This window comes from Amblyomma mixtum, chromosome 10 (genome assembly GCF_055824585.1).
Source record: "Amblyomma mixtum isolate Tamu chromosome 10, ASM5582458v1, whole genome shotgun sequence".
NCBI lineage: Eukaryota > Metazoa > Arthropoda > Arachnida > Ixodida > Ixodidae > Amblyomma > Amblyomma mixtum.
The window spans coordinates 161,416,134-161,429,540 of record NC_143021.1 but is presented as its reverse complement, the minus strand read 5'-3'; the positions used below and the strand labels follow the sequence as shown (position 1 = coordinate 161,429,540).

The window sequence follows — 13,407 nt, the reverse complement described above, 5'->3', positions numbered from 1 at the left end:
TCCTCCTCCACACAGGCAGTGTGTGGACGGCCGAACGCTTCCACCGTTATTGTGGTGCTCCCAATGCATTGTGCGCGAACTGCGACATCCATGATGTCAAACCAAGCCTAACTGAAGCTTTTCGCTTTTATATCGGCTTACCACAAGAAGCTTGCTGTTTATATCAGAAACCTTATGAAAGGAAACTGGCAGACTTTCGAGAGCACATCTTTAATTGCCCAAACAGCATACAGTCTTAGGCACCCTCAATACCATGCGTCAAAATCCCGTACAAACTATGGGTTCCAAAAACTAACTCATATAATTCCTCATACATTAAACACCTATCCATATTTAACAGAATTGTCACTCCAAAATATGTCCGAGGTCAGATTTAGGAAAACTGTTCATGAATATTTTTGTTATAGCTAGTTGTGGTGTGTTTTTACCTAATCAGTTTTTGTCTTTGTTATGTTTTGATCTTAGTTTTGTTGTGCTTAGCTCTATGCATGCCTGATCTCTGTTTCGTTGTCAATATATCCGCTGCTGTTCTAGTTTCTGTTACTTATGGAAACTTTGTACCATTGCCAAGTGCCACTTTTTTTTTACATGGGGAGGGCAGGCCTCTGTCAGGCGCTACTAGGCGCCTTTAGCTTGCTCTCCCTTGTTTGCAGTCTCTGTACTGGCCAAACAAAACCAATAAATGAAATGAAATTAAATATCGAGGCTTAACCAGAGCTAAGCCTCAGCCTAATTTTTTTCAGACCCTTTGAAAAAATAGGCAGAATAGAAATTCACTTGTCTGGGTGAATATATTCAATATATGTCTGAGTGGATGCTATTTTTGTGAAAATTGAAATAAATATGGGATTTGTCTCTCGAGCATTCATTATTTCCATGATGTCCTTTTTCAACATATTTCTCGTGTCCGTAAATTAAGAAAATATAGAAAGCTGATTATTGCAGTTTTACCTAAGCATTGATTCAAAGGTACTGAACAAGTATGGCACACACGAATACCAGCTCATTCAGGAAAGACTAAGCAATTCTCGAAAATAGGTTTCTTGATCTAAAAATATGGCTTGTTCGCGGAGACCAGAAAACTGATGAATAGTTTAAGATAGTAAGCTGGTTAAATAATTTTTCAAAATTAACTTTAACTATTTGAGGCAGGCGCCTAGTACTATCAGACATTTGTAGACGGTCCTTTGTAATATTCATAGCGGTTTTAGTGGTTTTGAGATCAGCAAATTTAACTTTTTGACTAGTTACGTGCGCTGGAAAAATTGCTTTGCTTGCATGCATTTGGAAAGCGCATATATTTTAGCAGGATGCAGCAAAATTTTGTCGAGCCTTATCGCCGAGGGTAATCGCGTTTTATAAATTCTAAAAACTGATATGCGATTACTAGTGACCAGCTAGAATTCTAATTGCAACCAGTTCCCTAGCTCCGATAGTGAAAACCCTAATTGTTTGGTTTGGTTCATTGTGGTTTAACGTCCCAAAGCGACTCAGGCTATGAGAGACGCCGTAGTGAAGGGCTCCGGAAATTTTGATTACCTGGGGTTCTTTAACATGCACTGACATCGCACAGTACGCGGGCCTCTAGAATTTCGCCTCCATCGAAATTCGACCGCCGCGGTCGGGAACCAACCCGCATCTTTCGGGTCAGCAGCCGAGCGCCATAACCACTGAGCAGGTCTCAAAGCCCTATTGTGCAGCTAAAAAGTTAATTATCAGAATAGAGTTAACCAGCTTACTAGTTAAGAAAATTCACCTGCTTTCCAGTGTCCGCCAACGCTGGTAATACTATGGGTATACGTCCTTTTTGGCAACATTATTCAGTTTCCTGTAATCAACACAGAACCGCAACGTGTTGTCTTTCTTTTTCACCAGGACCATCGGCGACGTCCACGGACTTGTTGACGGTTGTATAACATCGTCTGCAAGCATTTCATCGACTTGCGTTCGAATAGCTTCACGCTCTTTGGGCGAAACGCGGTATGGACGCTGACAAACTGAGGGCGTGGCCGAATCGGTGACAATGCGATGCTTGGCTACCGGCGTACGTCCGACCTTGGAGCTCGCCGCGAAGCAATCTTTAAAATCAAGTAGCAGCGACGACAGGAGGTTTTTCTGATGAGGTGACAACTCCGGGTTCATTTTAACCTTCTGAAGGGCGTTACTTGGTGCGGCGTCGTCGTGAAGATTCACTTCTACGGGGCACAGATTCGGCAACCTATCCACGTCGTCGAGGAAGGCGACGGCCGTTGTCTTGACGAGGTGCTGAATTTCATTCGTGAAATTCATCAGAAAAACTGTCGCACAGCCGTCATTCAGTTCGACAAGACCGCGCGCGATAGCCACACCCTTCTCGAGCAACAGCGAAGGGTGACTGTCCGCAATACCTTCGTAGTCGTGAAACGAGTCGTTCCTCACTAACACCAGCACACTGGATCGTGGTGGCAGCATTACGTCGTTTTGGACTATACGCAGAGCGTTGACTCCTGGGCCTTCTGTGTCACTGTGCGCCACGGCTTGCTTCGTCGAAAATGTGACTCGCGCCTTGTGTAGATCGATCACAGTACCGTTTGCCTGTAGAAAGTCGAGGCCCAGGATCAAATCTCTCGAACACTCGCGCAAGACGACGAATTCACCCACGCAGACGAAACCGCGGATGCCGACTCGGGCTGTGCACCTTCCGGCCGGGCTAATGAGGTGACCTCCAGCCGTGCGAATGCTAGGGCCCAACCATGGTGTGAAAACTTTGCTCAATTCCTGGGCGGGGGTGCGGCTCATCACTGAATAGTCAGCACCAGTATCAAGTAAAGCGATGGTGTCAGTTCCGTCAATCGTCACACACAAATCAGAAGTAGCGCGTCGGATGCTGTCGCTACGCTGCCCTTGTGAGGAATCAGCGTATCGGTATATCGGCGGCGGAGGATCTTCAGTTTTCCCGACAGCAGCGGCCTTGCCTCCGGAGACCGCTGGAATTAGTTTTCCCGACGTGGACTGGGAGAACGCCGCTCAGGATAGCCGGCATCTCGGCGAGGGCTTGGGGAACGGTAACGCAGCGGAGATGACGACCTAGGATCGTAGCGACCGTATGTCCCAGGCCTCTGACGGGCCGACAGATGAGCTTCAATTTCGAATGGGCGTTCGCCATTCCGGGGGCAAGGGTCGTCGGGCGTGAAACCACGCAGACCCACTCGGCGGTACGGGCAGGCCCTGTAAAGATGTTCAGCCTCACCACAGTGATAGCAAAGGGGCCGCCGGTCCGGTGCACGCCACACATCACACTTCCGTGGCCGCTGGTAAGCTGGTCGAGCAGGCACACGAGAAAGACCAGACGGCTGCGCTGCGTGAGTCGCGGTATTCACGTCGTAGCCTGACGTTGGGGCCCGGCAGAGGACAGATGCATAGGTAGGCCTGACCTCAGTCTGTCTTGGGATCTCAGGCAGTTGTTGCTGCTGTGCTGCTAGGCGCACCTCGTCCCGGACAACTTAGACAGCGATGTAACAGACGGCGCGCTGGGAGGCAGCTGGAGGGCTTGTAATTCCTCCCTGACGATCGACCTGATTAGGTCACGTAAAACGGCCGCATCACTCCCTAGCGGCATCGAAGAAACAGCGGGCCCAAGCGTGCTTACATCCCGATTGTATTGCCGGGCTCGTTGCAGGAGCGTCGTCTCCATGGTAGTCGCTTCCGTGAGGAATTCGGCAACAGTACGCGGTGGACTGCGCACGAGACCGGCGAAAAGATCCTGCTTGACCCCGCGCATGAGGTGGCGAAGCTTCGTCTCCTCCGCCATGGATGGGTCAGCACGCTTGAAGAGGCGCGTCATGTCCTCTACATACATGCGGACGCTTTCGTTAGTCCGCTGGTTACGGGAGCGAAGCACAGCTTCAGCTTTCTCCCGGCGGTCTGCGTTGGGGAATGTAGCTAGGAGATTTTGACGAAATGTTGCTCTCGACAGGTTGCTCTCGTGGTTCTCGTACCATGTCCTAGCGGAGTCCTCGAGCGCAAAATACACGTTATGGAGCTTGCGGTCGTCGCTCCAGCCGTTGTAGCGGGCGACCCGCTCGAAGGTGTCTAACCAGTCTTCCGCGTCTTCGTACACGTCGCCGTGAAAAGATGGTGGTGTTCGCGGCGTGTGGTAGAGGATGGGCGCCGGGCACCTACTATCTGTGGCCATTTCCGGCGGGACCGTTGGTCGAGGCTGCGTCTTCCTCGTCGGATTGGCAAGAGGCCCGAACTCAGGTGACTCACCGCGGAGGCTGCGGCTTGGGCGCTGATGGACCGGTGTGATTTCCGTCTTTATGTCGTAGGCGTACGCAGGTCGGGAAGCGTACCCCGCACCTCCACCAGATGTGTAACAGTTGTTACACTGAAAAGAAACTGCAGCGGCTGAACGAGGGCACCAGAGAAACCGACCAACACTTCAGCGTCGTCTACTTCTACCCGCTGCCATCGCTTTCTACTTCTACTTCTAATCCTCGTGTCAATATTTTTACCCGTTAAAAGACTCTTTTAGAAAATTGCTTATAATCTAGTCGGAAACACCTGGTACACAGCAGGCTGTTGTTTATTTATTTTTATTTATTTATTTATTGTATACTGCGGACATGCTGTATGTCCAAGCAGGAGAGGGAAATACATACAGAAGGAAAAAGCAAAGGAAGTGCGATAGTGCCGAATAATATAGATACCACAAAACAAGCAATGCAAAAGTACAATTGAAAACGCGGTTACAGTACAACTACTATGGACGCATGTTTTAGGGTAATCCCTCAAGGAGGAGTATACTTTTGTTGAGAGAATTACTCATTTGCATCCATTCAAGCTGAACCTCGTGACTAGAAAGAAAATCTACACAGCTTGCACAGAAAATTCGTCGTAGTGAGTAATTATTCGCTTATTTTAAAACGACTTCAACTAGTAGGATTGCCTCAAACCATTTAACAAACACTGTTACCACATTCAGTTATTGAACAATTCATTCTCGTCCTACCAGCGCCAGTCGTCCCGGTTAGATCAGCTGGTAGAACGACTGCTCGGGTGAAGCGGTGGTCTCGGGTTCGAACCCCGGAGCAGGAGGAATTTTCCTTAATCTACGAAGCCTGAAGGGAAGCTGCATAGCTTTCCTTTGTAGCTGTATGGCTGACCTTGGGGCGATGAAAATGAGTAATTGCTTCCTTAGTACTAGATGAGGTTTCTTCTGTCTAAATAGCAAAAAAGAAATCATGGTTCGTTAAAAACAGAACTAAGCTGTCAATATATCCTGGAAAGCGAGAAGTCCGGTTGATATGAAGAAAGTCTAAATAGGTTATAAAGTGAATGAAGCCGGATCGAGCTAATTATGATGCTGAAAAATATATTAGTGCGAAATAATCTGTGCGCCATTCACTACTAGATTTGCGCAAGAGTTGCATTCATTGACATTGTACACTGATGTACTTACAGTGGGCTGCTGCCTGTTGTGATTGTTTTTTGGGTGCGGAGCAGTCGATGTTTGGCTCATATGAAAGAAATATGCATTCTTCACCTTTGGCGCGAGTGTTTTGTGCAATGGGGAACAAAATACTCGGGTATTTTGCCCCCAAAACGGCATGCGTCTCTCTGCCAGCCTACAGCTGTGAAGAGTTGTGTGTTCAATGGCAGCCACCGGTAGGGAGGCGGGGTTGACCCCTTCGCTGAATGGCACCACCCTCTCAAGGGGCGCGCGCGTCGAGGCTCCCAAGGTTGGATGGATAAATAGAAGTGGGCAACATATTTGAAACATCCATGCTCGGCTTCCTCCCCCCCCACCCCGCCCCCTTATATTTCTTCGGGCAATCCGTCACACTGAAGGGAACTATGCAGAAATTTGGCATTTTTGCTTAAATACAACTTTTAACCCTGAACTTGGAACCTTACGTCATTGTCCTGCTTTTTCATCACCAATCTTCCAAACGCTTTTCGATGACTTTTGCCACAGATTCATTCAATTTACCTTTGTTATCCCGAAATCCCAGGGCCTCAGGGAGAGTGACTGTGCCTACATCGACATGCTGATGGATGCTGCCATATTCTGGTATACAAGGTGTTTCATCTAAGATTTTGCAGAATATTAACGATAGGCTATTTCAGATATAAGCTCTTTTTCAACATAGTATTGTCAGCGTTGTAGTACATCGAAATGCACTTAAGGCGTGCTAACTAGGAAGCTGGTTAACTAATATTGAATATTTACCTTTATCTATTTTTGTTAGGCTTCTTTAATATTCATCTTATCTTCGGCCCTGTTGCCCAAGAAATTTTGGCTACATCGCACCCAGGGACATGCGCTTTCGCGAAGCTTACAGGCAAAGCAACCTATCCGGTGCACGGAAGTCGTAGAAATAGCGAACATTTTTTGGGCCACTGCGACGAGGCTATCCGCATTATCAAAATTCTAGAAACTGATATGGATATTAATTGCGGTGGGCTATACGCCTGCAAATAGCTATTGAGCATGACAGTAGTACTTAAGAAGTGGTCTATTCGATATTATTTAACCAGCATGCTACTTAGCACGTCTTAGCTGTATTCCGATGTACTATACTCCTCACAATGTTATGTTGCAGACGTGGCTCTTATAACTCAAAAAGACTGTTTTTAAAAATTGAGCAATAGCTTAGAGGAAACACTTTGTATAAGCAGACGAAGAGAGCTACCTCAGACTAAGCGTTGCCTACATCACCCTCGTGTGTTGTGCGAATGCAACGTAATCTGAGGTCAAGAGGACGAATATGTTGCAGCACCACCTGCCTTTAAGCAAACTTACAGCGCGGTCCGGTGCCAAGCACACAAAACTGGATAGAGCGACGCTGCTCTGGCGCTGAACGGTCCTACCAACATTTCACAGTAAAATTGTGCACACAAAACTAAACAGTGTCAATAATTCTTACACGCGTATGTAATGAAATTGTTGCTTGTGTTGGTGCGGTTGTGGAGTGAACTTTAAATTTTTTGTTTTCCTGTTGTGTATTAGGTCCTTTCTTTGCATATTGGCTCTTTCGTGTGGCTTTGCACTTTAGAAAGTTGCTGAGTAGGGGATGCACTGAATTGCAGGCTTGTTTAAATGCTGTCAACAAAATATATCTTGATATTAAGAAAACTCTCTGAGCAGTAGAAACCCTTTCATTAGAAAACTAGGACGGCGATCATGTCTGACTCTTTAAAAAAAGGATGGTGGTAATTTTATTAATTTTCTTCGTAGCGGTTCAACCCACGGAGAATGGAACAGAGTTTTACTTCAAAGTCAACGACGTTCCAATCTACGCAAAAGGAGCCAACTGGGTGCCCGCTGACAGCTTCCCCGAAAGAGTTACGAATGACTACATAAAGGACCTGTTGCTTTCTGTTAAGGTATGACGACTTTGATTTTCTGCGCAGTACTTTCGATATTGCGTGTTTTTCTGCTGTATTTATAAAAGTTGCTCGCTTGGACAGGTAAGAATTATATGGGTTCCACGAAATCACGTAACCGAAGTTGTTATAATCGTTGGTGCAGTTGTTAACCTCATGTAGTAGTGTGATGAATGAAGCAGATACAGGAAAGTATGAATCAGCACAAATTTTGGTCTTGCAAGATGCCCATTTAGCCTCGCTTACAAACGTAAGCACTGCCACGTCTGATACTGTAAAACAAGTGCGGTGATTGGCGAAATCGAGAAAGATGCGCTGATTGTAAGAAAGCCATTCCTTGGAAATGCAACTCAAATGACGTCACTCTATTGTATTCGGGTTCTGTTATGTGATATTGAAAGCCACAACTCTCTTATTCAAGCCCTCTCTGAGCGTGCGCTGTTGACTACGGTGGTGAATCTTCATTCTGGGGTAATTTCTGCCGCGGTGGCTATGGAAAATTTATCTGCAACGTAAAGTGTTTCACAAGGGATGGAGGCGCAATGGATTATTTTTTATCTGTTATCTACCCCGGTTGTTGTCATATTTCCATCAATGGGATGGGCTGCGCTGTGTACACGATATTCGCATTGTTTACGTGTTACGTATTAGTAGCTTTGGCTCTGGCTTCCTTCATGCCTTCATGGAAAGTAGGACGCGTACTGTTAGGGACGAGGAGACGATGAATCCTTCTGGGATTTCCTATAAGCACGTACACCTTGTAACGCGGGAGAGTTGGAAAAATCTCGCGCGGTCGGTGTTGTGCGCAAGAAAATCAGGAGATTGACTCTGGAAGGTGGTGCCCAGAGAGCAACCTGGGTGGCAGGTGGGCCACCTAGATCACGTGACCTTGCGGGGTCATCAGAACCTGCCCACCGGACAGTGAGCGTACTGCCCACCGTGGCAGGCGGCATTTAGATTAATGATTGGTCGTTCGGGAAGAGTGACCCGGGCCGCGCAAAGCCCACCCTTGAGAGCACCTGCCATTGTGCAGCAGTCATCAACATCATCAGCCTGACTACTCCCACTGCAGGGCAAAGGCATTTCCCATGTCTCTTCAGTTAACTCTGTCCATTGTCATTTGCGGTCACTGTATCCCCACCAACTTCTTAATCTCATCTGGCCACCTAACTTTCTGACGCCTCCTGCTACGTCTGCTTTCTTCTGGAATCCACTGTGTTACCCTTAACTACGACCGGTTATCTTGCCTTCTGCTAATTTTGCCACTCCATTAATTTTGAGAACCAGCTGTTATCTTACCTTCGGATTACATGTCCTGCCCAAGCTCATTTCGTCCTTTCGATTTCGACTAGAATGTCATTAAACCACTACGGCGTCCCTCATAGCCTGAGTTGCTTTGGGACGCTAAACCTCAATACACCACAACAATTATCCACTCCGCCCGCTTCCAGTCTATTTGTTGCACCTATTATTTTTCTTTCCATAGCTCACTCCGTTTTCGTTAAGCTTAAGCTGAACCCTTTTCGTTACCCTCACATTTCTTCCCCATCGTTGAGTACCGGTAAAATACAAGTGTTGAATACTGTTCTCTTGAGGGACATTGATAAATTTCCATTCATGATCTGAGAGCACCTGCCATATTCCCTTTTATCCTTCTAGTTATTTATCTCTCATGATCCGGATCAGAGGTGACCAGCTGCCCTAAGTAAGGTATTCTTTTTCCACTGCCAGCACCTCGCTAACACTTGTGAACTGCTGTTCCCTTGCTAGATTGTTGAACACTACTTTGCATTTCTATTAATTTTAGACCCACCGTTCTTCTTTGCATGTCTAATTGATTGATTATGCTTTGCAGTTCATCTTCTGAGCGTTATCCATTACTTAGGCAGAGCAGAACGTTGTTCCATCTTTCTGCTAAAATCATAGTGGTTAGTGAAGCACTGCGTCTTCGAGGGAACGCATTTTTCAACGACCTTTCTGTCCATTCGGTCTCCTGCCATCGGTGGAAGCTGTCGCTACCGTAGGTCGTTAGAGCAGACGTCACGCTGGTTGCGACGGGAAAATGCCTGCGGAACCGTCTACTTTGATAAATCCGTCTTGAGGCCGTGTCGCACTGGCCGACCGGCACCGACGTCCGCGAGTGACGGAGCAAAACAACACGTTTGATATGCCTGATAAGCTTTATTGCTGTTCACGCAGAGTTGGCAAGGAAACTGGCCGTCGTATATGCGACGAATTGAGGCAGCATGGTCGGTGTGATTCGGCGGGACTGGATGGGGCTGCACGCGATTCATCGGCGGAGCCGCCACATGTCCGGCTGTGTCTGAGACCAGCTGCTCGCTTTCCTACCTGCTGTTGCTTCATTCACATTGACGTCACGGCCAAATCAAATCGATCGTCAGAGTACGGCAGTGGTAGGAAACTCCAGCAAGTTTGGTTCCAAATACTCCAGCACTTCTGGTCACGAAAGGAGAATTGGTGTTCACAAATGAATCACTGTACTTGGGGACAGCTTTCTGTGGACACGCAAGGGAAGCTTCGAGCGCGCGCCCCCCGCGTAAGAGCCTCTCTCCATACCGAGGGCATGATAACAGCGCCCGTGTGGAATAGTAGAACGGTAAGTTGGGCGAGTTGGTATGGGTTCATGGTTGAAAAACAGCGCACAAAAGACTAGAGACGAGAGTAAAGGCAACGACAGGACAAGCGCTGAACTCACAACTAAGGCTTTATTGCAAAACCCTTGTGGAAGCCTCGCTCCTGGACCTCGTAACTTCCAGCGCATAGTCGCAGAAAGCTGTCCCGGAGTATTGTACGCATGTACGAAGCCTTTTGGACTGCGGTAAATTGGTTGAGGCATCGGGAAACGAAGCTGCTTCGTTTCCGCCAGCGGTCAAAATTTTTCGTCTGAATGACGTCTCCATGACAAAGATACGACGGTCCAGTTGGAGTTCCTCCGGCTGCTATGGCAGCAAATGAAGCTTACGTTCGAATTTTCTGGCCAGTGGTATATAGGGCAGGATGTCCTACTCATTGTACGGCCCCACTAAGTGTGTTTTATCCCTTGTTGCTTCCGTCCTGGTTAACGCTTAGAATTCACCGCCACTAACTAACGAGCTTGCCGCTCTCGTGCCGTACTTTAGGATGTTCCTGGAGTTGTATTAAGCAAAAAAGTACGTTTCGATTGTACTAACATATAAAATAGGGGTGTGCGAATATTCGAAATTTTCGAATATAATTCGAATATTATATTTTTAGTATTCGTACTCGATTCGAAATCCAAGTATTCGTGTTGTTCCGAATATTCGACACGACGCGAATATTCGTATCTAGCCGAATATTCTATTGCGAGCACCGGCGTTCATTTCGGTCCGCAAGGCCTATCGAGAGAGACTTAACAACATGGCGGCGCCCAGAGCCATGCATGTTGGGCCATGCAGTAGCTGACTGCACTGGTGAGCTTCTTTGTGGCTATACCTGCGAAGCTGGTATAGTCAGAGCTGTGCACGAAATACCTCGCCATACGAGCCAGTTCAGTGTCAGTTGAGAGGGCATTTTCTGTGGCTGGATAAATTGTTTCAGCTAGAAGGGAACTACTTCTGCCTGACCATGTGGAGCAGCCGGTTTTCCTTCACGACAACCTTTTATGTTCATCCCAGCAACGCGCTTTTGTGCTTATGGCAAGCTAGCCTAGATCCTGTGTACTAGCCATCTTCTCTGATATTTCCACTCTTCTAAGAACAATGTTCGAGACTTTGATACTTTTTTTGCAGCCACACACACCTTTTGTGCTCATTTCATCACTGATAGTTGAACTGTGATGTTCTTCGGTGCTCAAATAAATGTTTTGTAGTGGTTAAATGCGTCTGTCCTTGATTATTCGGTATTCGATTCGATATTCGGAACCAAGTATTCGTATTCGATTCGTATTCGAAAAATTTGATATTCGCACACCCCTAATATAAAACTATAAGTAATACCTCACATGTCAGAGCAAGAAAGGGGTAAGAAGTTGTGGCTCAATAGGAATACAAGAATTACCGGCTAAGAAATATCGTTCTTAAGGTGCAGCCTTTTTTCCGGATTTGGAAATGTACGCTAGCTTTGTCTACCGCCAGTAGCCATCCGGTTATGTGTTTGCAGGAAGCCCTGAAATTTGGGGCATGTATAACGCGCTTCGAGATGTAGAACATGCCGGAAAGTTTTAGAGAGTAAGCAGGGCACAATGGAATGATCATCGCGGTTGCAGCAGATCCCTACGAAATTTTAAGAACCGGACGTAAAGCGTGAGAACCTTAGACACTAGGCAGTAGTGAACGCCAATGGGAATATAGTTACTGGTGCATCAGTGCGCACAAGGACAACACAAGCGGCGGAAGAGATCGCCATAGCTCTAGCCCTGACTGAAGCCAATCGGCAGGGACTGAGTTACTGGATAGCCACGGATTCTCAGGCTGCAGCAAGGGCATACAGAGATGGAAGGATCGGCCGAAAAGCCGCGAGTATTCTCTTCCAACAAAAACAACACAGACATGGATCAAACAATACAAACATTCAACACACCATCATTTGGGTCCCTGACACTGGGGTTGAGAGAAATCTCATGGCAGACACCGTTGTCCGAGGGTTCACGAACCGGAGGGCGGGTTTGCCTGTCGAACCCTTCAGCACGCCAGAATCTTACGGGGAGGCAATGAAGGCGTTGTTGGGAGCGCGCAAGAAGTACTCGGCTCCGGCGGATATCCTCGACAGAGAGCAGGCCACCACGCTCAGACGACTACAAACAGACACATACCCAAGCAGAGCCATGTATCACAAAATGTGGCCGAACAGATACGCGAAAGAGTGCGTGTGGTGTGGGAACTACGCCACAACGTACCACGCCACCTGGGGCTGCGAAAAAAGCCCTTTACTACCAAAGGCAAATAGCCCTAGTCTAGAGCAGTGGGAGGCCCTCCTGGCTGACTCCGACCCGAGCACACAGCTTATGGTGGTGACGAGGGCCAAGACAGCGGCGGAGGCCAACGGGATCCTGGACTAGGGAAGACCGACCACTGAAGCTCCACATCTATCTATCCCCATCCCCCTACTCCCTAACTCTTCCTTCTGAAAAAAAAAATAAATGTTTTCACTACTACTACTTAGACACAAATAACTACTATTACTATCATCACCAAATCCTACAGGGTATTGGAGAAGTCTTTTACGTGCAGAAACTACTCCTTCGAATCAACGAGAAGATAGACGCATACTGAGTGTGCTCAGCATGCTCGAGGGAAACTCCATTAAGGCACGTGCAGCACGTAAGCAGGTGATATTATATCGCGAGATTGAAGCATGTTTAAAATTTCTGGTGTGGTGGTGTGACGTGGATGATGATGAAAACGTTTATTTAAATCCACAATGACTTTGAGTAAGGGAAGGCTGATCGGGTCCCTATTCCGGGACACCTTTTGTAAAAGCCGCTGCCCGTGCTCTGGCGACGATTTTGTTCCTCGAGATCGGAGCTGGACAGGGCCGCCTCCCAGCCCTCCCATGTTGGCTGATTTATTATGTCAATACTGTTATTTTCCTGACAAGCCTATACCACATGGTATAAGTTTACCTTCTGGCCACAAAATTTGCAATTTGCCGAAAAGGACTCGGGCAGAATGGTGTGGAGCGTAGCTGGATTATTAAACGACATAATTTGTAACCTTCGAAGGTGACATTCCTCTGATTTACTAAGACCCTTAGCAGGCCTCGGGAGTGTCTGGCTTTGAAGGCGGAAATGCTGTAATATCTCTGAATATTTTGTTAACAGAGAGGGGGAGCCAGAATCAGTAAGGGAGGACGTGGAAGGATTCCGGGGAAGCTCGGCCCGAAGCGTGTGCGCGCTCGTTTCCTTCGGCTCCCTGGTGACCTGGGACCCAGATTAGCTCCTTCTGTGCAGCTGAAGTCCTACATTGACTCAGAACTTTGCAGACTAGCGGCGTGATTCTGCCGCGCACGTAGTTTCCATAAGCCGCCTGGGAATCTGCAACTATATTTCGATGCGGAGTG

General features: G+C 47.4%; 1 protein-coding gene across 1 annotated transcript in view; it reads left to right on the top strand.

The window, feature by feature from the left end:
- LOC149327536 (beta-mannosidase-like) overlaps positions 1 to 13,407 on the top strand; it is a 201,024-nt gene that overhangs the window by 46,705 nt on the left and 140,912 nt on the right. The window contains exon 8 of the mRNA XM_089562649.1: positions 7,220 to 7,368. Coding sequence (XP_089418775.1) covers positions 7,220 to 7,368 — 149 coding nt within the window. The remainder of the gene's footprint in view (positions 1 to 7,219; positions 7,369 to 13,407) is intronic.